This window comes from Cibotium barometz, chromosome 46 (assembly GCF_041138505.1).
Source record: "Cibotium barometz isolate CiBa-2024 chromosome 46, ASM4113850v1, whole genome shotgun sequence".
NCBI classification, from domain to species: Eukaryota; Viridiplantae; Streptophyta; class Polypodiopsida; order Cyatheales; family Cibotiaceae; genus Cibotium; species Cibotium barometz.
The window spans coordinates 11456840-11481217 of record NC_141091.1 but is presented as its reverse complement, the minus strand read 5'-3'; the positions used below and the strand labels follow the sequence as shown (position 1 = coordinate 11481217).

The following is a 24378-nucleotide window of genomic DNA, read 5'->3' as shown; positions in this document are numbered from 1 at the left end:
ATTTTTCAATTAGAAAAGCTGACCATCAAAGAGTGAATCCCCTTGGAAAGATATGTACATCTAGCTATTGGGATCTAATTTTTTGGTAGTCTTCATTGTTTTGAGAATGGAAGAGATTCATACTCAGTGTTATTGGAAGGACCTTGTTGTGTTAGGAAAAGATTAAGCATAATTAGGCCCAATACCAGATAGGATTTGAAAGAAAAAAGTTTGGGTAACAGTGTCATCCAAAGATATGTTGCAAACAGTCAGTCTATGTACCATGTGCACCAGAAGGATTGATTGAATTGGCTAGAAGGGTACATATAGATGAGAAGAAAGAGATAAGATATACTCGAGCAAAATTTAGATCTGGCCTCATTGTTTGAGGTAGATGATGTCAACAATCAGATAGTATCTCAAAATGTATCTCAGTATACCCCAACAAAAGATCTGCATACATCATCAATACTATAGTCATATCTCCTCGATGAAGCAGGAATGCTAGAAGATAATAGCAACCAAAGAAGTACATGAAAGAGAGATTCAAAACACCTGTAAAGTAGATTAGCTTGAAGATATGAATTTGGGAGATCTGAATGGTCTAAACATGGTTAAGATCATATTTGGATGTGTTTGCATGGAGTTATACAGATGTGAAGGAGGTGGATCCTCAATATTACTAGCATCACATCAAACCTCAAGGTAAATACAGTTCCAATGAGGTATCAATGCTATTGATGGACGAATGAATCCGAATTATGCCAAACACGTGAAGAAAGAGATAGATAAAGTGATATTCATCAACTTGATAGATAAAGTGACCTAGCTGTCACACCATAGTGATAGTACCAATAAAGAAGAATGAGAAGCTACATGTGTGTGGGATTATAGGAAGTTGAATGCAACAACTTAGATGGATCCATTCCCACTCCATTTATAGATCCTTTGTTGGATGTTGTAGCATGCCATGAGATGTATGAACATTTGTAGACGACTTTAGCAGATAAAATGAGAAGACGGCTTTTGTGACCAAATGGGGAGCATTTGCTTTGATTGGGTCTCTAGAGGATTGGGAGAAGACGACTTTTGTGATCGAATGGGGAGCATTTGCTTTGGTTTCAAGAATGCTTCGACAACATTTCAGAGGATGGTGCAATAAATATTTTATGAGTCCTTGACCACATTTATGAGGGTATTTTTGGATGATTTTAGTGTCTTTGGAAAGGTGGTGGAGCAATGCATGTTATTGTTTTTTTGAGTAACTATTGTCAACTTGTCGATTCCAAAGTCGTGGTTTTCTGTATCCTTTGTAGACGGTATTGTTTCTCCATGCAGAAACATCAGCTTGTTGATTTCAAACTCGTGGTTTTTTGTATCCTTTGTAGACCGTATTGTTTCTCCATGCAGAAACATTATACAATATGCATATATATTTTCTTTTTTTGCTCTGGGGTGAATATTTATTTGCTTTATTTGCTTTATTTGCTTTATTTGCTTTATTAATGTTTGTTGTACATATATATGAGACTTCACTATGTTTAGCTTTATTTACTTTATAACTTTTACGAATATATTCCAAAAAATGTCCTCGCTTCGCTACAAAAGTAGCATTACAGCTTCATTTGAGGTTTGAAGTGTAATTTTTTGTACTTTCTAATTAAAAACAGGCAGTACATGGAGCTTTACCCTTTGATAGCACCGTCGTTATTAATTTATTTCTATAATAACTATATGCGAATTGAAAAATTGTCAGTATTTTTTTTCCCTCCCTCCCTACATATCAACAAAATGTTCGATTTATATCTTTTATTTAAAATAATCGGGTTTCTCGATTCGTTGTTTCAAGTTTATTATTAGACCTGATTGGAATATACGACTTCTTTATATTTGAAGAAAATCATAATTGAACGATGAAAAACACACTATGCAGGGTCTGTACATCGCAACAGAAAAGGAAAACAACTAATGACAAATGAGAAGAATGCTGACTGAGAACCGTATGTGCACAAAATCCCGCAATTCTCACCTGGAAAAATAAACTAACTTGTTTGAAGTGTTTGTGACCGTGGCAATTGGAAATAGAGATATCCACCTCTCTTGTTGTTGGGAGCCACTTGAAGATCTTATTAGAATGGACTATTTGAAAGGAATGATCGCCTTAGAGAAAGGTGATACTTTGAACCACTTACACTTTCAGATGGTGGTACTTTGAACCACTTACACTTTCAGATGGTGGTAAGTCTCATGGCACCTTCACTCATAAGTGTAGGTAAAACTATAAAAAGATATTTAGGGTGGGATTTGTTTAAATCTGAGGGTGGTATAGTTATGTGGAGAGGATTAAGACAAATCAAGATGCACACATTTGAGGGGATGATAGGATATTGTATGAAAGATTCACATAAGCCACTCTTCAAGTTTTTTTCACATATTATATCTAATGAAGAAATAACAAGAGGTCACTAGCTATACGCTCTTTATGGCCAAGCCGACCTAAAAAACAAAGTATGCTTATCGTCTGTAAATTTATTCAAATGGACGTACGTGTATATGGATGATTATATAGCAAATAAACTAGGTGCATCACTACAAAGAACGCTTTTTAAAAATGATTCGTACTAGAAAGTACTATCCAGCTGCTTCTTGGATAATCCCAAAGACCGGAACTAGTATGAACAGGACAAGGGCCTCTGTAGTTTGGAAAGTAATGAAACTCCCTCATCTGACTCAATGCCTTGACATAATCCTGCTTACAATCCTATAGCTGCTCAACACAATACACAAGATTGTCAAGATGATGAAGGCGAGGCTGCTGATGCTGCAGAAAGTGATGAAGATGTACATGAGAACCCTGATGCAAAGCTTGGTGCTCGTACCAATCCTATTGTCATCGATGATGATACAGAGAATTAGTGTCAACAAAACTACTATGCATCTTATCTTTTTGTATGGGAGAGAGCATATAAATTCAAAAAAGAAATTGTTGAAGGAGATGAGTTTGTTTCGCTCTCTTCGGAAGTTGCTAAATTTGTTGGCTGAATGGAGGAGGAAGCTTGCCTCTCCTCCAGAATCACACTTTGTCTTGTAATCAGTTGTGTTTTGAATTGGATTTTGTTTCCGACTTGTACTGAAGTTCGTTTGCTTTATAATACATGTGCTTTACAATTTGTAATGGCTCAAAGTTCAATTGAAGAACATTTTCATATCCTCAGTCTTATAAACAAAAACAACAATTTTCATTAAACTTGTTTTTTAAAAAAGTGTAAATCATGTCTTTACTTTCAAAACTCTGTTAAAAATAAAAGCACCCTCGAATATTTATTATTGTAACAATTGTTAATAAATTAAAGTTATAAATTTCTCTAACGTTACAAAACATTACAGAAATTGACTGCATCCTCGAATAAAATTAAAAACTTAGTGTGCGTAAGGTTTTTTAATAAAAAATTAAATGAGCACCACCAACAAAAAAATTAATTAATGCGTTAGACTGAATAAGCACCACCAACAAAAAATAAATAAATATAAATGAGTGAATAATAGGACACCAAATTTTTTAAATATAAATGAGTGAATAAGAGTACACCAGAATTTTTAAATGGCAAAAATTAAATGAGCACCACCAACAAAAAAATTAATTAATGCGTTAGACTGAATAAGCACCACCAACAAAAAAATAAAAAAATATAAATGAGTGAATAATAGTACACCAAATTTTTTAAATATAAATGAGTGAATAAGAGTACACCAGAATTTTTAAATGGCAACCGTGACAGCGTACTACACATACACAGCTACACATAGCATCTCGCATTGCCATGGTGACCACAAGAGAGGCAGCTCCCTCTGTGCGTCTTAATACAGACTGGCAGGCCAAGTACCGCCAGAGAGCTCAGCACCTGCTCCTACATCAGAATCAGCAGCAGCAGCAGCAACAAGATTCTATATCCGACGGTCGTGCCCCTTTCTCTGTATGTGTGGTGGGCAGATCAGGTGTCGGGAAAGGGTCCCTCATCAACCATCTGCTCAGAGAGAGAGCGGCTAGAGTTTCTCACAGCGAGCCCGATTTTGAGGAGCGCACCTTCGATTTCCATGGCTTATTCTGCATCAGAGAGATCCCCGGCTATGATGGCTGGCATGCCATTGCGCGGCGCTCTCACCAACGACATTTCCATCAATCCAGCCATGGCAGGTAGCCCCCTCGTAGCTTTCCACAATGTAACCATAACATTTTCTGCATGTCTTTGGCAGTGTGATGTATGTGTGTATTTTTTTTTTGACCACCAGTTATTAACACAAATGCATTTGAGCTTTATGAGGGCCGGAGAGGCCAAAAGGGACGGGGGCACTGGGAATATGACGTCTGATGTATGTCACATACTTCCAAAATGCCCTTATATAAGCCCCGAGAATGCATATGTTTTACTCTGTAATCATTTGTATTTGCGTGTTTTTTCTCTGTGCTTGATGTAAGACAGTATCGGGGGTGTCTATGCCACCAAAACCATCAAGTGAGGCACCCGGCATCATGTCCTCACAATTCCTGTGCTTGTTGAGTAACTCATGGTTCAAAGTCATTGTTTCCAAGCCTTTGTGGAAGAGTGCCCATGGTTGCGAATCCAATCCTCACAGTTGTCAAGCTATGGTCCAAGAGGCTCGTAGTCTTGTTTCTTATCGTCACTATCTACCAACTTGATGTAACATTTGCACATGTTGACCAAAGTGGTTGTGTCAGTCTCATTGGCAAAAATGCCTCTACCCATGGGATAAGGCTTCCATGTCTTCATGTTTATTTTCAAGGATTGGTTATCTTTGCGTATGTAAATGTGATTGGTTTCCCAATCATGAACTAGCCTTCCTTCTCTCATGCAAGGCCTTTTGAGGATCGTTGTATATAACCCTCTTCTTTGGAAAATCCATCACAATGAAGTTGTGGTGGAGACATCCTCAATGTGATGCTGTGAGCATACAATTCTTTGCATGCACACACTAGTTCTATAACAAACTTAGTTTGATGGTTTAACTATGAAGATTTGTTGTCACGTGCATCCCGCACTTGGATGCCATGTGGACATATATGGACAGCAAGTGCAAGTCTTAGAGTGGTGACTGTCCTTTGTGAGCTCCTTGTCCGACAAAAGTGAGCCAAGGATCCATTGTAGAGGGTCATGGTTAGGTGTGCATGTCCGCACATGAAGTCAGTGCATGTCCTGCTCATCTGGGTAACCCTGTAGAATGATGTAGAGGTGTACTGGGAATTGGTTAGGCTTTCAGCTAGATACATGAGCACCAGTCTAGGTCAAGAGATAGGATTTGTAGAGTCTTCTCATGAAAAGCCATGAATGACTTGTCTAAGAGCCACCAAGGAGCCCATGGCTATGGGGGCTACTCATAGACGAGTCCTTTGTCATTTGGACAGCGGTGAAACATAATAGTGTACAAGGCTAGATTGTTTGCCAAAGGATATGCGCAGACACATGGGATTGATTATTTCCCCAATCTCGACCAAGTGAAGGTATGCAAGTCAATTCAGTCCTGGTTATTTACAACCAATAGTCTGACAGTCTACTCATTCATTAAAGCAAATACACCGTACGTAGTGGGGACCCTTCAGAGGGTATTTGGGACCCAACACTATATACTATCTCTCTGCTCTCTGTGCACTCTTACTTTCATTACATTGTGCTATACATCGTCAAGAACAAAGGGGTTGAAAGTATTTATCAAAGTATAATCCTTTTCTGTTAGCTTCCACATGTTACAGTGGTATCAGAGCTTTGTCTTTTGGGGAAGAAATTCATCCAAGGAAAAAAGTTTTTTTTTTTTCGCTTGTGTGGTTGGTTTTTTAGATGCAGGAAGCACTCCCCATTCCACTGTGACTCCTGTCCCTTGAATTACGGTTGGTTTTCAGCTACCAGAACACGATCGAAAATGTCTCCCACACATAGTGGATGGTTTATTTGTGGTCACTCACTTCTATAGCCATAGCATCAGGGAGCAATGCTCTCATTGGAGACTAGATGCAAGCGCTGTTCGAGAATTTCATGACTCTCACATGACGCAACAGGGAGATTAATTGCTTGAGCAAAAAGCCATGACCAGGCCTTATAGAAGCAATTGCCTCTTCGAGCCTCGTCTTCACATCCCCCCCTCCCCCTCCCTCCGAGCCCTCGCTAGTTCTAACCTAGATCCCTATCCAAATTCCTACCTTGACTGTTGCATGCGCGGAAGCCTTGCTGTATTGATCCACAGCCCTAAGCATGATAAAGAACATTTTTTTTTTCCCATGAAAAGATCCTTTCATTAGTTATAAAAAAGCCCAATGGACTACAAACCCTCTCCTGCTCATAAGAAGGCAGAGCAGAGACCAATCAAGGCAGCTAGGGAGACTCTCCCTAGGTGCAGAAAAGTACAAATAAACTGAGAGGCTATATCATACAATAGGAGGGGAGAAAATCCAAACAGGTGGCTTGTAGTGCCAGCGGGGGGTACCCGCGTGTAGAGTATAGAAAGGGCCGTTGCGCCAAGTGGTGTGGAAAGCTTGGCGTCGCAAGATCGCTCGATCCGAGTCGCCCCGGATGCGGTCATACTGTCCTCGCAGGGTGTGAATCAACTCCTGCCAGATAGCCCGAACAGTCTCTGCTGTGGCTCCAGTCTCCCTTCAAAAGCCCTGAAACAACGGGCTCTCCAGGTGAACCATATGGTGAGGCTGTTGAGGAGCTCCCATCGTAAATCCCTCTCCTGTCTCCAGCCGGCTGTCGAGAAATCCGGTGAAGGAACAAGGCGAGCCTGGCTCCCAATGAATCTGATGGCCTGGCTGGCCTGCTCCGTCTCGTATCCCATAGCGAGCCCTGATGAAGTTGACCAAGCTTGCTCCGCCTGTGGACAGTCCCATAGGCAATGTTGCTGTGTCTCCAATGGGTGGCCGCATCGGACGCAGGCCGGCGGAAGGCCACTGTAGACAAGCCAGGTGCCAACTGCAGAGCCCCTGTGGGCAACCAGCCACTGGAAAGCCGAGATCCTGTGTGCTTGTCTGCTAGCCCAGAGCCTGGTCCAAAAATCCTCCAGAAACTCCTGTGAGAGTCCCTGTAGCCGCTAATGCTCCGATGCAGCTGGAGAGACCATCCTTCTCGCAGTCAAAATATGCCTCCCCAACCGAACAGTGTATTGGAAAAAGGTGATCTCTGTGGCCTCGGGGGACGCATAAGGATCATGCCACTCGTACTCGCCCGGGTCCCACTGGAGCCGGGCCAAGGGGCGCGCAGCATATGCCCATATGCGCCAATCAGAATCCACATCTGCAGGGTCTGGATCAATATGCCACTTCTGAGAAGCGGCGGCCACTACCCGTATCCTCTGAAAGATGCACTCTGCAACCAAAGGCGACTCCGCCTCCACTCTCTGAAGTCTGCCCTCATCTTGTATCTCATAGTAGAGGCATCTACCATCCTCAGTGCAAGCTCTGACAGCAATCAGGATGTCCAACTGTGTAAAGGCTCCCATCCACCGTGGGGCCGCTGGCTCGAAAGGCGTGAACCACTCCTCACTGAGTGCCTCCTGAATGTCATCCCTCATAATCAGCCCCCCTCTGAACTGACTCAGCCTCTCCGCCTAGATCTCCTTCGGGAGACTGCAAAAGGCCTGCCAATCTCCAAAACTGCGTGCTGGGCTTGCCGCCAATGGTCCCCAGGCTAGAGGAGGCCGAGAACCCAGCATATGACCCTGCTCTGTGCGTACCGCGGGGCTTTAGATGAGCGGATGTCTGGCCCGCTCCTCATCACAAGTGGGATGTCTCTGAGAAAGCCCCGGTCTCAGCAACTCGCAAGCTCGCAGGATGCTCAAGGCAAATCTGTCCTCCCATCCTCTACTAAGGCCTGTCCTCCTCATCTCTATGAAGATCCACCGTATCTTTGGTGCTCAAGTGCCCTCTGCTCTGCTGGGGGAGCTCTAGCCTGCAGCCGCTGAAAAAGAAGCTCCTTCCAAGGCTCAGCGCCTGGAAGCACCCCCCGAACAATAAGCTTCCCCAACAAGGCTCTACTGCTGAGGCTGTGTCTGCTGCTGCGTCGGTCTCGGGGCATGCTGCTGTGGCTATCTCCCTCTACGGCGCCCCTGTCCAGGTTGCCAATCAGAGGTCTCTGTGGGCTGAGCAGGTGTCCCGGAGGTTGCCTGTTGAGCCGCATCTGTGGACGGGCCATCGGAGGTCTGCTGCTGCGGTGAAGGTTAGGGTCTCCTGCGAGGGCAGGCTTTGGCTAGGTGGCCGACCTGCCTGCATATAAAACACTGGTTCAGGAGCCCTGAAAACTCCACTCTCTGATCGATCCATCCTCCCCCCATCCTAGGTAACTGAATGACCTTCGGAAGGGAGGAGATGTCAGGAACCAAAACTCTGACCGAAGGCAGGCCCGCTGCTCTAGCCACCACTGAAGTTGCTGTGGGGCCAGTCTCAAGCACCGAGCCCACCAATGATCCTATCCTGGAGAGGAGCGGAAGGTACTCACGGCGAAGTCCAGGAAAGCAAACTGTGACATGGAATATGCACTCTCCCTGTTCGGCCGCTGTTGGGTCGAAACCATGCTGCCAATGTCTGAAGAAGGCCCAAGCGCCCCTGATGTCAAGGGGACTCATGGCTAGGACCTGGGCCACGCTCTGGGTTGTCTCAAACTCAATCTGGTAATGGCCGCGGCCCAGTAACTGAACGTCCAGGATCTTGCCTACATCTGCAAGAAGGCGGGCCTGGAGAAGATCCCGGATCTCCCCTCTGCTGGGGCGGGTGCCAACTATACGGCAGATGGTGGAATGTGCTTGGAGGTGTTCCACCTCTGCGGCGAGGCTCGCTTCCTCTTCTGGCGAAAGAGAAAGCCTGATGGGGGTATCCTCAGGGGCTGGCGAGGGGGCTGCGAAAGCGTCCCTCTGAGGTGGGGGGGGAGGGGCCTCCATCAGAGTCTGAAGCTGATTCGAGGGCGAAGCGGGATGGGGGGAAGCACGGAGTAGGGAGGGAAAGACCGAAAGCGAGGGGGGGAGGGGCGGATGACACGGGGGGGGGGGGGAGCGGGGGGGGGAGCGGGAGCGGGAGCGGGAGCGGAAGGGCGCGAGAGGGGGGCGGGAAGGGCACGAAGGGGGGGCAGGAGCAGGCGGGCGTGAAGGGGCAGGCGGGCACGAAAGGGGTAGGTGGACACGAGAGGGGGGCGGGACGCGGACGGGGGCGAAGGGGGGGGCAGACGGGTGCGGAAGGGCGCGAAAGGGGGGGCAGGCGGGCGCGAAAGGGGGGGCAGACGGGTGCGAAAGGGGGGGCGGGCACGGCCGCGGGGGGGGGGGGGGGGGGGGGACGATGGCGCGAGAAGGTGGGGCGAAGGCGCGAGCCGGGGGGGGGGGGGGGGGGGGGGAGGCGAAGGCGCGAGCAGGGGGGAGGCGAGAGCTTCAGCGAGCGCGAGTCCACGAATCCCCATGATAAAGAACATTGATGCTAATTACTTATGATTAAGACACAGAGAAGAGAGAGATTAGTGTTCAGATTTTCTTGTATTACTATGGTACAAAAAGGTAACTGATTTGCTTGTACATGAATTAGGGCTTATGGTCAGCCCATAAGGGTTGACCCATAGCCCTTCTACTTATGCTCTACTATTACCATGGATGAATGATGGCTGAATGATTGAATAATGACTTAACTTATGCTGGATTGTGAGTTATGCTTATATATGTGTGGATTGACAATCGACCAACACTATGGCTGTCGGCCTGTTGCACGGACAAAACACTGAGCAAAAATACTGAATTGAATGCTGCACTGTTTTTTGGTCCTGCCCACAACTGCTTCCCATCCTGTAGCCCATGGCCGACTGCTGCACAAGGCTGGCTGTCAGCCGACAGGCTATTTGCTGCCAGCTGACAGGTCCTTGTGACCTCCCACCTGATGCTAATGCTGTAGATAATGCTGAAGGTGGTGATGATGATGATGATGGTGCTTGATGATGCTTCTTCTGATAATGATTCTGATGTTACATGCAAAAGCTCTGAGAGTCTCCTTTCAGCCCTAAACACCACTTAGAACATGCTAAAGCAAAAAACGCAGATAGAAGGGAGAGTAGAGAGAGAGAGAGATGGTTGGAAATTCAGTATTTCATATGGTACAAAAAGGTACATCTAAATCTTGCAGCCATGGGCTGCCTTTCATGGAAAGGTAGAACAGCTATTCTAGTCCTAGTCTAGACCCACACCCAAAGGGGGAGTGAATGAATAACACAATGAGCCATGAGTGCATTATATAGGCCTTTGGACAAACTAGAGAGCTGGCCGACTGCTGGTTGGCCAGCCGACTGGACACATATTGCAAAAGCTGTTCACAACCTGCCTTCTCTTGCAGCCGACAGCACACCATGCAACCAACAGGTCATCTTGTCCATTCCTAGTCCAACACTTTCCATGTTTTGCACTCCTTTGCTCCAAAATCTGGTTCTAAATGATTCTTAAGTCCTTCTTTATCTGTTGCCCTTTAGGACTAGCCATAGCAGCTATAAAACGCGTTTTTTATTAAAAATACTCGACGGGACGTTTTTTTGGATAAAAAACGTCTTTTTGAAAAAAAACGTGAGGTTTTTTTTTAATTAAAAAATTTACCAGGCTAACGTTTAACGTTATGCCTGGGCTTTTTTGGAATCCGCGTGCGCTCTGGTGCGCTCTGTTGCTTCCCAAACCTGCACGCCCAATTACTGTACCGTGTGATGCTAATTACTTATGATTAAGACATAGAGAAGAGAGAAGCAGAGAGAGATTAGTGTTCAGGTTTTCTTGTATTACTATGGTACAAAAAGGTAACTGATTTGCTTGTACATAAATTAGGGCTTATGGTCAGCCCATAAGGGTTGACCCATAGCCCTTCTACTTATGCTCTATTACTGACATGGATGCCCGATGAATGATGGCTGAATGACTGAATAATGACTTAACTTATACTGAATTGTGAGTTATGTTTATATATGTGTATGGACTGCCAGTCGGCCAACACTATGGCTGTTGGCTTGTTGCATGGAGAAAACATTGAGCAAAAATACTAAATTGAATGCTGTGCTGTTTCCTGGTCCTGCCCACACCTGCTGCCCATCCTGTAGCCCATGGCCGACTGTTGCACAAGGTTGGCTGTCAGTTGACAGGTCCTTGTGACCTCCCACCTGGTGCTAATGTTGTAGATAATGCTTCTTCAGATAATGATTTTGATGAAGGTGCTTCTGATGCTACTTGTTTGCTGATTGATCAGGGATTAAGAATGTTCAAGCTGAAGATTAAGCCATGGCATAGGCGTGCATGTGACATCGACTAACTACATTGAGGGGTTAACACAACATGCCCATTCTCCACTTGAGTTGCAGATACGAGAACTTGAGTTTCGGATGCTGGTGGACCTTGAAGCAACAGCTCTCACCACCGCATAGAACCAAAGATGACACGTGTGTTGGAAAGCTTTATGCACACACAGAGAGTTAGGGTTTCAGTTGACAAAGTGTAACACGTGGAAGCTCTGGGAGTCTTCTTTCAACTGAAACCGATACCGTCAAGTGGGAATAGACTCCGTTGGACACCCACACGCGTAATAGCACAACGTAATATCACAATTTGAAATGGACAACTTAATTACAACAACTTGAAATTGAAATGAAATGAAATATTCAAAGATGGACACCAGCATTGGGGCCGGAACGGGCCGACCCCCCCCTCAAGATATGATATATTATTGGGAGTATTTAACAAATACAATGCTCCATGGGTTCAAAGAACCAGATGATGTCCATGTACAAATGAATATAGTACCAAACAAGAGGCTCGAAGTAGATGTTGGAAGTAGAGCGACCACTTGAGTGGTCCAGTCTCTACGGTCCTGTGCCTTCACTGGACTCCGCGGAGAGCGCCCCACTGGTGTTCCAGGCATTGTCACATGAAACGGGAACGGTTAGATGGAACGGGAGTCTATTCTGGAACGGGAATGGGAACTCGAAAAGAAAATGGGAACGACACATCATCACCATATGGCTACCATGTGCAAGCTAAGGAGATGCAAGGACATATATTGCCAAGCCTTTTAGATGCAAGGTCATACACCACTCTCATATGATATGATATGATCATAGAAAAATACAAAAATTCTCATTTACTAAAAAATTAGACCCAAAGTGCCTTTAGCCAAGGATACACATTTGCGGAACAGGAACGGGAACGACATGGGTTATGGAACGCGTTCCCTCGTTCCCTAGGCTATGGAACGGCGTTCCATGTTACTATGGTTCCAGGACCACGCACAGACAGGCGCTCCTGTACTAACGCCTGGCTCTCCCGATCTCGGCACCTTTGGACCGTGGTTCTTCAAAAGCTTGGACTACCCGGCACCGAACGGGTGTTAGCCGTAGAGAGAGAATCCTTTATCAGATTTACAACACAGTTCTTAACTTAAATCTGAATTCACTTACTTGTAGCTTGCAGATGGAAGACCAATACCCGGAAGTGTCTGTGTGCAGCTACTAGTGATGGACACCAGGGTGCAGCGGCCTGTCGAGGAGAGGGAGGAGTAGTAGCCTATTTGAAGAGGAGCCACTTGGCTGCAGAGCACAGCCTGCTGGAGAGGAGCGCACAGCCGCCACCTACTAGTGGTGATGCGTAGCCTCGCTGGAGATGGACAGCCGCTATGCTGAGTAGGCAGCCGCCTGCTGGAGGATGGCACACAGCTGCTGGCAAGAGTGGGCAGCTGGTTGGAGAACAGGCGCAGCCACCTACAGGGGGCATAGCCGCCTGAGGAGATGGAGAAGCAGCCGCCTGGATGTAGGAGATGCCTGGCTACAGCCTGTGCTGCTTGTAGTGCAGAGAGCAGCCCGCTGGAGAATAAGCGCAGCCACGTACATAAGCCACAGCCGCCTGCTGTGAGAGGAGCAGCCGCCGCTTGCAAGGGAGGCAGCCTGTCGGTGAACAAGCGTAGTCGTCTTGCTGGAGGTGAAGCGCAGCCTGTTGTGTGTAGGGAGAGGAGGCGCACAATCGCCTGCAGAGATGCTGAAACCACCGGGCTGCAGCCTGTAGAGGAGTTCACAGCCGCCTGCTGTGTGCAGCCGTCAGGGTGTAGAGGTGGAGGAAGCGTAACCTGAAGCGATGGTGGAATCGCCGGTTCTCCCCTTTCACGAAGGGTGGTCGCCTTCTTTAGTAGAGATTGGAGAAGAAGTTCCACGACCGCAGCTGGCCGGCTCCCCACGTTTGCATGGGGGCGGCCAGCTTCATGGTGTGGTGTGGGTAGGTGACCATGCACCCACCCCCACACACACCTTGGCCCATAAGTGGGTGCCCACTTTTAAATTACATGTGAACATACAATCTTATAAAACAAAAGGTTAGAATTAAAACTATTACACCAACAAGTGCAATACACTTACCACCTGTTCACATGCAACAAAACTTGTCAGAAGACAGAGCAAACTTCACGACTCACTGGTAGGCGTCCCCGCTCAGTAAGTGACACGTCAAGCAGGCAAACACAAAAATACAAGTCATGCGAAAACAGTTTAAAACATGCAAAACATGAGTCAATGTGCAAACAGTATCATGGACATATCTCCCGTTCATGGAACAAGTACAAAACATCTGTCGGCACAAAAATGGCACGACATAAAACATAAATCCTGGTCTTCCTATGGAGTGACAGTCCCATAGGTAAAACACAGTTCCAGGCACGAGCCTCCCTATGGAGTGACAGTCCCATAGGCAAGACACGACACAAATACTGGCTCTTCCATGGCGTGACAATCCCATGGATAGAACACAGTCCAGGTCATACACGGGTGGCACCAGTCTGGCTCCCGTCCATACGACACCATCCTGCTAACACATGGGTGGCACCAGTCTGGCTCCCGTCCATGTGAAGCAAAAATACTGGTCTCTTCACATGAGACACCGGCCTGGCCTCAAGTGAACGAGACACAAAACTGGAGATGGACCAAATGGTCGGCCAATTGGTGACATCCCCCGGGCTTCTAAAGAGTTGTCCTCAATTGAAAAGCCTCAAGATATGCCTGTAACAACTGTGGGTAATCAACAAAATAATCCTCATTTACCCACTTTGCATCAATAGGCAAATAATTCTTAAACTTCACAAGGTATCTCCTGGAAAGCTTTCCTGCAGGTAGCTTTCGCTCCTTGTGAAAAACAATCTGTTCTGGCTGTCAAGCTCATCAATCTCTGGCGGATCTTCTGTGACAGGCTCGTCAGGATTTGGCCCCACATATTTCCGAAAAAGACTCACATGAAACGCGTTGTGAATCTTCCAGTGACTAGGTAAAGCAAGCCTGTATGACACTTCATTGATCTTTTGAATCACCTTGAAGGGTCCATAATAGCGAGGAGAAAGCTTAGGATATGATCCTTCTCGTCCTTGCCTCTTCCGAAGCCTAGCCTTCTCAAATTTCAGCAAAACCCAATCACCTTCTTTGACTTGCATGTCCCTTCTATGCTTGTCAGCAGCCATTTTATGCTTATCTTGAGACCTTGCAATGGCTGTCTGTACCTGAGCAAAGGCTACATCCAAGTCACGAACATATTCATCAGCTGCAAAAATCTCATCCTTTGTACGAAGGATGGGTGGCAATACCACTTTGCCATAAATAATCTCAAACGGAGCCTTTCCCGTGGAGGCATGGATCGTATTGTTGTAGGCAAACTCAACAAGTGGAAGATACTTCTCCCATGCAGTCTTTTGATCTGCCACATAAAACTTCAACAGATCCAACACGGCTGAATTTGCAGCTTCACTTTGGCCATCCGTTTGGGGATGATAAGCTGATGAAAACTCAAGTTTAGTACCCATATTATCAAATAAAGCCCTCCAAAGGAGGCTCGTAGTCCTGGGATCTCTATCCCCAACAATGGATTTAGGCATATCATGATACTTGAAAATGTGAGCAAGAAAAAGCTTTACCATATGATCAACTTTAATGGTTTTCTTGACGGGCAAGAAATGAGCTTGCTTGCTAAACCTGTCCATAATGGTCCAAATAGCATCATTCCCATGCTGGGATCTAGGCAAGTCCATGATAAAATCCATAGTAATACTTTCCCAAGGTTGCGAGGGAATAGGCAATGGTTGAAGCAAACCTGGAGGTTTTTGCCTGTCAAATTTCACCTTTTGGCAAGTAATACATGCACGTACAAAAGCCTCAATGTCTTTACGCATGCTTGGCCAAAAGAAATATCAATCAATCATGCGTGTAGTAGGCATGATACCTCTATGGCCAGCATAAGGTGGAGCGTGACATTCCTCCATAACCTTTGGACGCAAATCCTTCACGACACAAAGGCAATTATCCTTCATAAGACAACCCTCATTGATAGCATAAGAGGCATGTGAATGACCAGCCATCAAATCAGTCCATATATGGGAAAAATCAGCATCCAAATGATACAAATCTCGCATAGCAGATAAGTCCCCATGAGAGGCCACTGAGACTGCAGCTACATAAGGCCTCTTGGATAATGCATCTGCCACCACATTTTTCTTTCCCGGAAGTATGCACAATCTGAAAATGAAACATGGAAAGAAAGTTTGCTATTCTCATCTGCTTCTCCGAAAGCTTTGTTTGAGATAGAAAGTATCTCAAGCTTTGATGATCTGTCTTGACTACAAATTCAGTCCCAAGAAGATAATGTTTCCATATCTCTAAGGCATGAATTACAGCCAAGAGCTCTTTCTCATAGATATCCATATGAAGCTCAGCATCATGCAATCGACGGCTCTCGTATGCAACTGCATGCCCTTCTTGATTTAGGACAGTCCCTATGCAATCGCCACAGGCATCACATTCTACCACGAATGATTTTTGCAAGTCAGGAACAATCAATACGGGTCCACATATGATAGCATGCTTGAGCTGCAAGAAAGCATCCTGTTCTTTTGAAGTCCATTTGAAAGTAGTTTTCTTCTTTGTGAGATCATGTAGAGGGGTGGCTATCATAGCAAAATGCCTTATGAAACGCCTATAATATGAGCATAATCCCAGAAAACTACGTACTTGATGTACGTTTTGCAATTTTGGCCAATTCCAAATGGTCTCTATCTTTGCAGGATCCATTGTTACGCCATCCTTGGATACAATGTGACCCAGATAATGTATCTCTGAAAGGAAGAACTCACTTTTCTTGGCATTAATGAAAAGTTTATGCTTGCGCAACTCTTCGAACACTGTGACCAAATGAGTTTTGTGTTCCTGCTCATTCTTGGAGAAAACCAAGATATCATCAAAGAATACTCCTGTGAATTTGCGATGGGGTCGGAAGATCCTATCCATCATACGATTAAACGTGGCAGGAGCATTGGTGAGACCAAAAGGCATTACCAAAAATTCATATAATCCAAAGGCTGTCCTGAATGCAGTTTCATGGACATCTTGTGGCACCGATCCAAAATGTCATCAATGCGTGGAATTGGGAATCTGTTCTTGATGGTAAGCTTGTTTAAGGCTCTATAGTCCGCACACATGCGGAATGAGCCGTCTTTCTTTTGAACAAGAAGCACAGGAGAGCAATAAGGTGAGGAACTAGGGTGAACCAAACCTTTTTCTAAAAGCTCATTTACTTGCTTCATGATCTCTTCTTGTTGTGCGGCACTCACACGGTATGCGGGTTTGTTAGATGGAGAACTACCTGGTACAAGATCTATGCGATGATCCTCGGGCTTTGGGGAGGTAATTCGCCTGGCAGTGCATCAGCAAAACAGTCGTTGAATGCATGAAGAAAATTCATCCTATCATTAGTCATAGCATCCACATTTTGATGATTTGGCACAAGCCTATCACGAACAAAAACCAAGTACGACTCTTTTTGATTGCTTTATGAATTTGGATGTGAGATACAAGTGGGATGGAATCCCCTTCTTTGCCAGCATCAATGAAATGCATGCGGCCTTTATGCATAAAAGAAATCATGTTGGTCTTGTATTCTTTGCGGGGTTCAAGCCTATGATGCCATGGCTTGCCCAACAATACATCACATCCATTTAGTGGTGCAACTAAGAAATGTTCATTATCAAGGTAGCCATGGATATGTATGCGCAACTTCCCTATCAATGGGGTAATCTGCACCTCTTTACCAACAAATGCAGCTTCAGCTTCAATCTGAGGTCCCATGTTCTCAACCTCTATACCCAAAGCAGCTGCCGTTTGTATAGAGATGAAGTTATCGGTTGCACAGTCATCAAACATGAATAAGGCGGGTTGATCCTTGATTTGACCCCAAGCCTTGCATACCATTCGCTCTTTTGCATCATGATTTGTATTTCCGTGCACATCGGGAACTGCATGTACATTAGGCTTGGTCTGCTTGTCTTCATGCTTAGGTTTGCGGTCAGGGCATTGTCGAAACATGTGGTCTTTGCTACCATAAGAAAAACATTTTCCGTCCTTGGCATATTGCTCTCTTTGCTCCGGGGTCAAGTCGAATTTGTTCTTCTTTGGGCCCTGATCTTTAGATGAGGTATTTTCAGCTCTACCTCCCTTGTGGGTCTCCCGGAACTTGTGGGTCTCCCGGAAGTTCTTTTTAGGTGGCTGTCCACCTTTTTGCAGATTTGGGACAGCCTTGTCTTTCCCCTTTGAACCGCCTTGATCATGCTTAATTTTGAGCACCAATTGCTCCGTAGCAAGAGCAGAGGCTGTGAGCTGTTGCAAAGTATGTTTCGGGTGCAATTCAATGCCCGAACGATAAGCTGGTTGTAATCCGGAGCGAAACTTCCTCTTTCTTTCTTCCTCAGTGATTTGCATAAAAGGAGTTACCTCCAGCAACACTTTCCAAAACTTGTTGACATACTGTTGCACACTTTCATTATCTCTTTGCTCAAGTCTGTCCCACTTTTGGGTGAGAGTTTGCTCTGCATTTCGTGGCAAGAACTGAGCATAGAATCTGTCCTTAAACTCCTTCCAGGTGCAAATGGGATCCTTGGTGATCTTTTCAGTGATCCACCAATGAGCAGCGGTCCCTTTCAAAAACATGCTAGCATGGCATACTTTAGACTTCTCAGTGAAGTCCTCATCGCTAAAAGCAATGTCAAACTGTGCCACGAATGCTAACACTTTGGAAGCATCATGCTCTCCATGAAAGACATCAAACTTAACAGACTTGTCACCTGCTTTAAATTCCTTGAGCTTTCTGGCATGAGGCTCATGGTCTTCTCTTTTTCTTTTCCCCTTATTCAATGGGGCAGCCCTATCTGCATGGGCTTCATGGGCCATCATAGAAGTTTCATGAAGCATGGTGGCATGTGCTCCACGAACTTGAGAATGAGATGCATGTGACTTTCCTGCATAAGGCAATGTCTCTCCATGAGAATTCAGTAGGCAAAGCTCTTCTAGTGGCAGACCTGTCACCCCTACCATGGGATACATGTCTTGAATGCATGTGACCTTCATGCCCTCCATGAGCACTAGCATACATATACCTGTCAGGCTTTGTGCCTTGTGGAGAAGATGCATGACGAGAGGTGACTGTCACCTCTTCCTTTTGCATAAATGACCTTAACCTTTGAGATGCGGGATCTCCATGCTTCAAGCGAGGTGGATTTCTGAATTTCAGCTGTCCGTCTTCCCCCTCTTTGATATCACCTTTACGGAGGAGGTAGGAAAGTGCCAACTCCCTTGGCTTCTTGCCCACTTCCCGTGCCATGGACTCAAAAGTCACATCTACCATTGCATCAGCTTTCCTTGCTTCAATGGCACTTTGCACATGGGGACCTTCATGCAAAAATTTCAGCTCTCGCTCTTGTGCCTGCAAAAGCTTTCTCATATGCTCCATTTCAGCCCTCATTGCATTAGGCTCTTCTTCTAGCATGATTGTCTTTCCTCGAGACAGTTGTCCCTTTGAATCACTATCATTTACCCTTTCAAGGGGCTTGTGCCTTCCTCGTAGAGCATCAAAACCACGAGAGGCACTAGATGGACCCCTCGAATTAGGCACTTCCAAAGGGTTGCCTTGGCTGTCCATTGTGTTAAGTGTGCTAGACCACTAAGAAGAGGGAAACAACCGTGCTCCGATACCAATGAAACCGATCCCGTCAAGTGGGAATAGACTCCGTTGGACACCCACACGCGTAATAGCACAACGCAATATCACAATTTGAAATGGACAACTTAATTACAACTTGAAAAATGAAATGAAATATTGAAAGATGGACACCAGCACTGGGGCCGGAATGGGCCGACCCCCCCCTCAATATATGATATATTATTGGGAGTATTTAACAAATACAATGCTCCATGGGTTCAAAGAACCAGATGATGTCCATGTACAAATGAATACAGTACCAAACAAGAGGCTCGAAGTAGATGTTGGAAGTAGAGCGACCACTTGAGTGGTCCAGTCTCTACGATCCTGTGCCTTCACTGGACTCCGCGGAGAGCGCCCCACTGGTGTTCCAGGACCACGCACAGACAGGCGCTCCCATACTAACGCCTGGCTCTCCCGATCTCGACACCTTTGGACCGTGGTTCTCCAAAAGCTTGGGCTACCCGGCACTGAACGGGTGTTAGCTGTAGAGAGAGAATCCTTTATCAGATTTACAACACAGTTCTTAACTTAAGTCTGAATTCACTTACTTGTAGCTTGCAGATGGAAGACCAATACCCGGAAGTGTCTGTGTGCAGCTACTAGTGATGGACACCACGGTGCAGCGGCCTGTCGAGGAGAGGGAGGAGTAGTAGCCTATTTGAAGAGGAGCCGCCTGGCTGCAGAGCACAGCCTGTTGGAGAGGAGCGCACAGCCGCCACCTACTAGTGGTGATGCGTAGCCTCACTGGAGATGGACAACCGCTATGCTGAGTAGGCAGTTGCCTGCTGGAGGATGGCACACAGCTGCTGGCAAGAGTGGGCAGCTGGCTTGAGAACAGGCGTAGCCACCTACAGGGGGCACAGTCGCCTGAGGAGATGGAGAAGCAGCCGCCTGGATGTAGGAGACGCCTGGCTGCAGCCTGCGCTGCTTGTAGTGCAGAGAGCAGCCCGCTGGAGAATAAGCGCAACCACGTACATAAGCCACAGCCGCCTGCTGTGAGAGGAGCAGCAGCCGCTTGCAAGGGAGGCAGCCTGTCGGTGAACAAGCGAAGTTCTACAGCCCTAGGCTGCCTTCATACAAAAGGTGAACATTGTGACATGTGAGAGGTTAAGACCGTAGTAATCACAACCTTAGTCTACACTTAACTGCACTTAATGATGTTTAAGAGACAAACAGATATGTGTCAATGCAATGCAGCTATATTAGATGAATGAATGATGTTACAATGAGATCCAAATGGATCTGTACTGCTGAATATGCTGCCTATATGCTGAATATGCGGGCTGAACTGCTGTCCACTCTTTCCCTTGTCTCCTGGGAAGGAAACACTGAAGGGAGGCTTGGGAACAGATGCTGAATGCTGATGGAATGATGAAACGCAGACCTGATGGCTGAATCTTGCTGCGTTTGCTGAGGATGATGCTGATGGTGATGCGTTAACTGAATGCTGATGGAGATGCGTTAACTGAATGCTGATGGAGATGCGTTACACTTCTCAGCCTTCCTGGAGCAGAAACGCTGAGGGACTGAGTGCTGAATGCTTCAATGATGAACTTGCTGCTGTATGCTGATGATGACAGGCTGAAACGCTTGATGATCCAGACTAGGATGCGCTTCCCTGATGAGCCTGCTGATGACTGAATGGATGAGGCGCCTGAATATATATATGGGTGAGAGGCTGCTGGTCGGCCAGATGCATATCTCCCATAATACCATTAATGCTAGTCGGCTGCCCCAAAATGCTTGTAAAAATGCCTATAAATGCCAATAAAATATCTGATAAATCTGATCATGCTAATGATGCTGCCATACAATGATGCCATGTCACTGTACACCTGACTGGTGTGCACGTGACATTCCCCGCTGCTAAACTGTTGCTGGGTGGATACCTGGCAACCTTCGACTCTTCTGCGATCCTTCTCCTCCGAACCACTGCCCCCTTCTGTCTTCTGCTGGGACTGAGGCCGTCTGCAGGAGTGAAATCCTTGAGCCAAGACGCTATGTACTGCGGGAACTGGGCAAATACCTGAGTCACCCCTGACCTGCCTGTGGAAACCTTTCACCTACCATCTCCGTCGTACCTGAAGCTCTGAACCTCCTGAGGCGATGTTGGAGCAAACTTCCGTCTTCTGTGGAAGAGAAACCCCCTGCTGCTGCCAGTTGAAGCCAAAACTTATGTGCTCCTTTGATGATGGATGTCATTCTTCCCTGAGAGTTCATGGGTAACATGTATGCAGGACTGACTGCTAGGATGACTGCTAAGATGTCTGCTATGCAAGCCATGTGCAAACCCTATATGCTGTGCAAGAATGCAGATGGATGGGTTACTGATGCAGACCCAAGGGAAAATCCCTAAGGGTGGCTTGCAAAATTTTGAGAACTGGGTTTAACTGTGCGGAAGCGATAAAACTGATGACTGACTGAATGACTGATGGAATGAACATGCTCTAAGGCTGGTTACCCTGTAACGCTCTGATACCAATGTGACATGTGAGGGATGAAGACCGTAGTAATCACAACCTTAGTCTACACTTAACTGCACTTAATGATGTTTAAGAGACAAACAGATATGTGTCAATGCAATGCAGCTATATTAGATGAATGAATGATGTTACAATGAGATCCAAATGGATCTGTACTGCTGAATACGCTGCCTATATGCTGAATATGCGGGCTGAACTGCTGTCCACTCTTTCCCTTGTCTCCTGGGAAGGAAACACTGAAGGGAGGCTTGGGAACAGATGCTGAATGCTGATGGAATGATGAAACGCAGACCTGATGGCTGAATCTTGCTGCGTTTGCTGAGGATGATGCTGATGGTGATGCGTTAACTGAATGCTGATGGAGATGCGTTAACTGAATGCTGATGGAGATGCGTTACACTTCTCAGCCTTCCTGGAGCAGAAACGCTGAGGGACTGAGTGCTGAATGCTTCAATGATGAACTTGCTGCTGTATGCTGATGATGACAGGCTGAAACGCTTGATGATCCAGACTAGGATGCGCTTCCCTGATGAGCCTGCTGATGACTGAATGGATGAGGCGCCTGAATATATATATGGGTGAGAGGCTGCTGGTCGGCCAGATGCATATCTCCCATAATACCATTAATGCTAGTCGGCTGCCCCAAAATGCTTGTAAAAATGCCTATAAATGCCAATAAAATATTTGATAAATCTGATCATGCTAATGATGCTGCCATACAATGATGCCATGTCACTGTACACCTGACTGGTGTGCACGTGACAAACATCACCAAAATCTGTCCCTAACTTGGACCCATTCCTTAAAGGAATGAATGAATAACACAATGAGAAAACTGCCTATTTATAGGCCTCTTGGACTTCATGGAGTGCTGGTCGGCCAGCCGACTGGACATATTAATCATAAAATGCTGCGCCTGTAGCCGCCTTGCCATGTCATGATGCTCCTTTAGCCGCCTTGGTCTTTGGTACAGCCAACGCCCCCAGTAAGCAATTGACATTACCCCTTCATGCAGCCGATAGCATCCTGGTCCTCCTCCAAGTCCAAACTTGCCACTTCAGCACCTTATGCTCCATTTTCTGGTTCTACTGTTCTTTTTCTGGTTGCCTCTTCTAGACTAGCTCCAGTGAATGTCCATGGCATTTTATGCACATGACATCCCCCTCTGCTAAACTTGATGACGGGATTCCAACTTGTTCTTGGATGACTGTCATCATCCCACTCTATTCCCGGAGTCCCTTTGTCATCCATTCAACTCTGGCAAACCTTTTCACTGAAAACCCGGCCCGGTCTCCAAAACCACTCTAACTCTGAATAATATCTCTGCATCTGTTCCATCTAGTTCCCAATCCATTCCTGCCCTGACTCTGAACATTGTCTTGGTCTTCATTCTTGAGAAATGAGTCTGGCACTCTCACATCACCCCTTGGAGGATAATCCTCCCTTGGGACCGTTGCCCGAGAACCTATCTGGCTCACAGGACTGCCATCCCCTCTAGCTTTGTGGAACACCACCAACAAACCTCCTGGCAGCTCTTCCCGATCTTGTGCTCCTTGCCTTGGGCTTCGTACTCGTGCACTTTCCTGTACCTTGGACCTATACACCATCATATGGGATTGAATCAGTGTTAAGCTTTGCTGAGCCTGATGCTCTGATACCAGGAAGGTTTGGGAGTCTTCTTTCAGCCCTAAACACCATCTAGAATATGCTAATGCAAAAACGCAGACAGAAGGGAGAGTAGAGAGAGAGAGAGAGATATGGCTGGAAAATCAGTATATTTCATATGGTACAAAAAAGGTACCTCCTTGTACAACCCTAGGTTGCCTTCATACAAAAGGTGAACATCACCAAAATCTGTCCCTAACTTGGACCCATTCCTTAAAGGAATGAATGAATAACACAATGAGCAAACTGCCTATTTTTAGGTCTCTTGGACTTCATGGAGTGCTGGCTGACCAGCAGTCGGCCGGCCGAGTGGACATATTAAAATGCTGCACCTGCAGCCGCCTTGCCATGTCATGATGTTCCTTCAGCCGCCTTGGTCTCTGGTACAGCCGACGCCTCCTGTAAGCAGCCGACAAGACCCCTTCGTGGAGCCGACAGCATCCTGGTCCTCCTCCAAGTCCAAACTGAAGGAGCTAAAGACAGCTGAAACAGTTAAGGTTTCATGTGGGAGACACACACAGAGAAGAAGGGAGAGAGAGAGTGAGACATGTGGGGATAAGTCAACTCACAAAGTATGAGTGTGTGACTCCCCTATCACACATGTATATTTGCTCTAGTGCACATAGTGCACTTAGTACATTAAAAGTACTAAGTGTACTATGTACTATAAAACTTATGGGCTTGTACACACTATAAGGGTGGACATAATGCCTTTACCCCAACAACCTCCCACTTAAAGGCAATGTGCCCTTAAGTGAAGGAAAAGAAAAAATCAGCATGTACATGATAATATACAAGGCCATATCAAGGCTGAAACTGGCCTCATCCAATGCCCATCAAGTGTCTGCAATGAGCAAACCGCTTTGGAGGCAAACTCTTTGTCAACAGATCAGCCGGGTTGTCATCCGTATGAATCTTGACAAGCTGAATCAGCTTGTTCTCTATCACTTCTCTGATGAAGTGATACTTCACATCCACATGCTTCGTCTTTGCATGAAAGACAGGGTTCTTTGCCAACTGGATGGCACTCTGACTGTCACAATGCAACAATGGAATATCCCCTGTATAACCCAAATCAACCACTAACCGAGATAGCCATAATGCCCTCTGTGGCTGCAATATACTCGGCCTCTGTAGTAGATAAGGCAATGCACTTCTGCATCCTGGATATCCATGACACAGCACCTCCTAT

General features: G+C 46.1%; 1 protein-coding gene across 2 annotated transcripts in view; it reads left to right on the top strand.

Moving 5' to 3' along the window:
- Positions 1-3740: 3740 nt before the first annotated feature.
- LOC147611886 (uncharacterized) overlaps positions 3741-24378 on the top strand; it is a 39636-nt gene continuing 18998 nt past the window's right edge. The window contains exon 1 of one of the 2 annotated variants that reach the window (XM_086783759.1): positions 3741-4174. In XM_086783759.1, coding sequence (XP_086639885.1) covers positions 3801-4174 — 374 coding nt within the window. In that variant the 5' untranslated portion in view covers positions 3741-3800. The remainder of the gene's footprint in view (positions 4175-24378) is intronic. The other variant, XM_086783760.1, reaches the window with a different exon arrangement.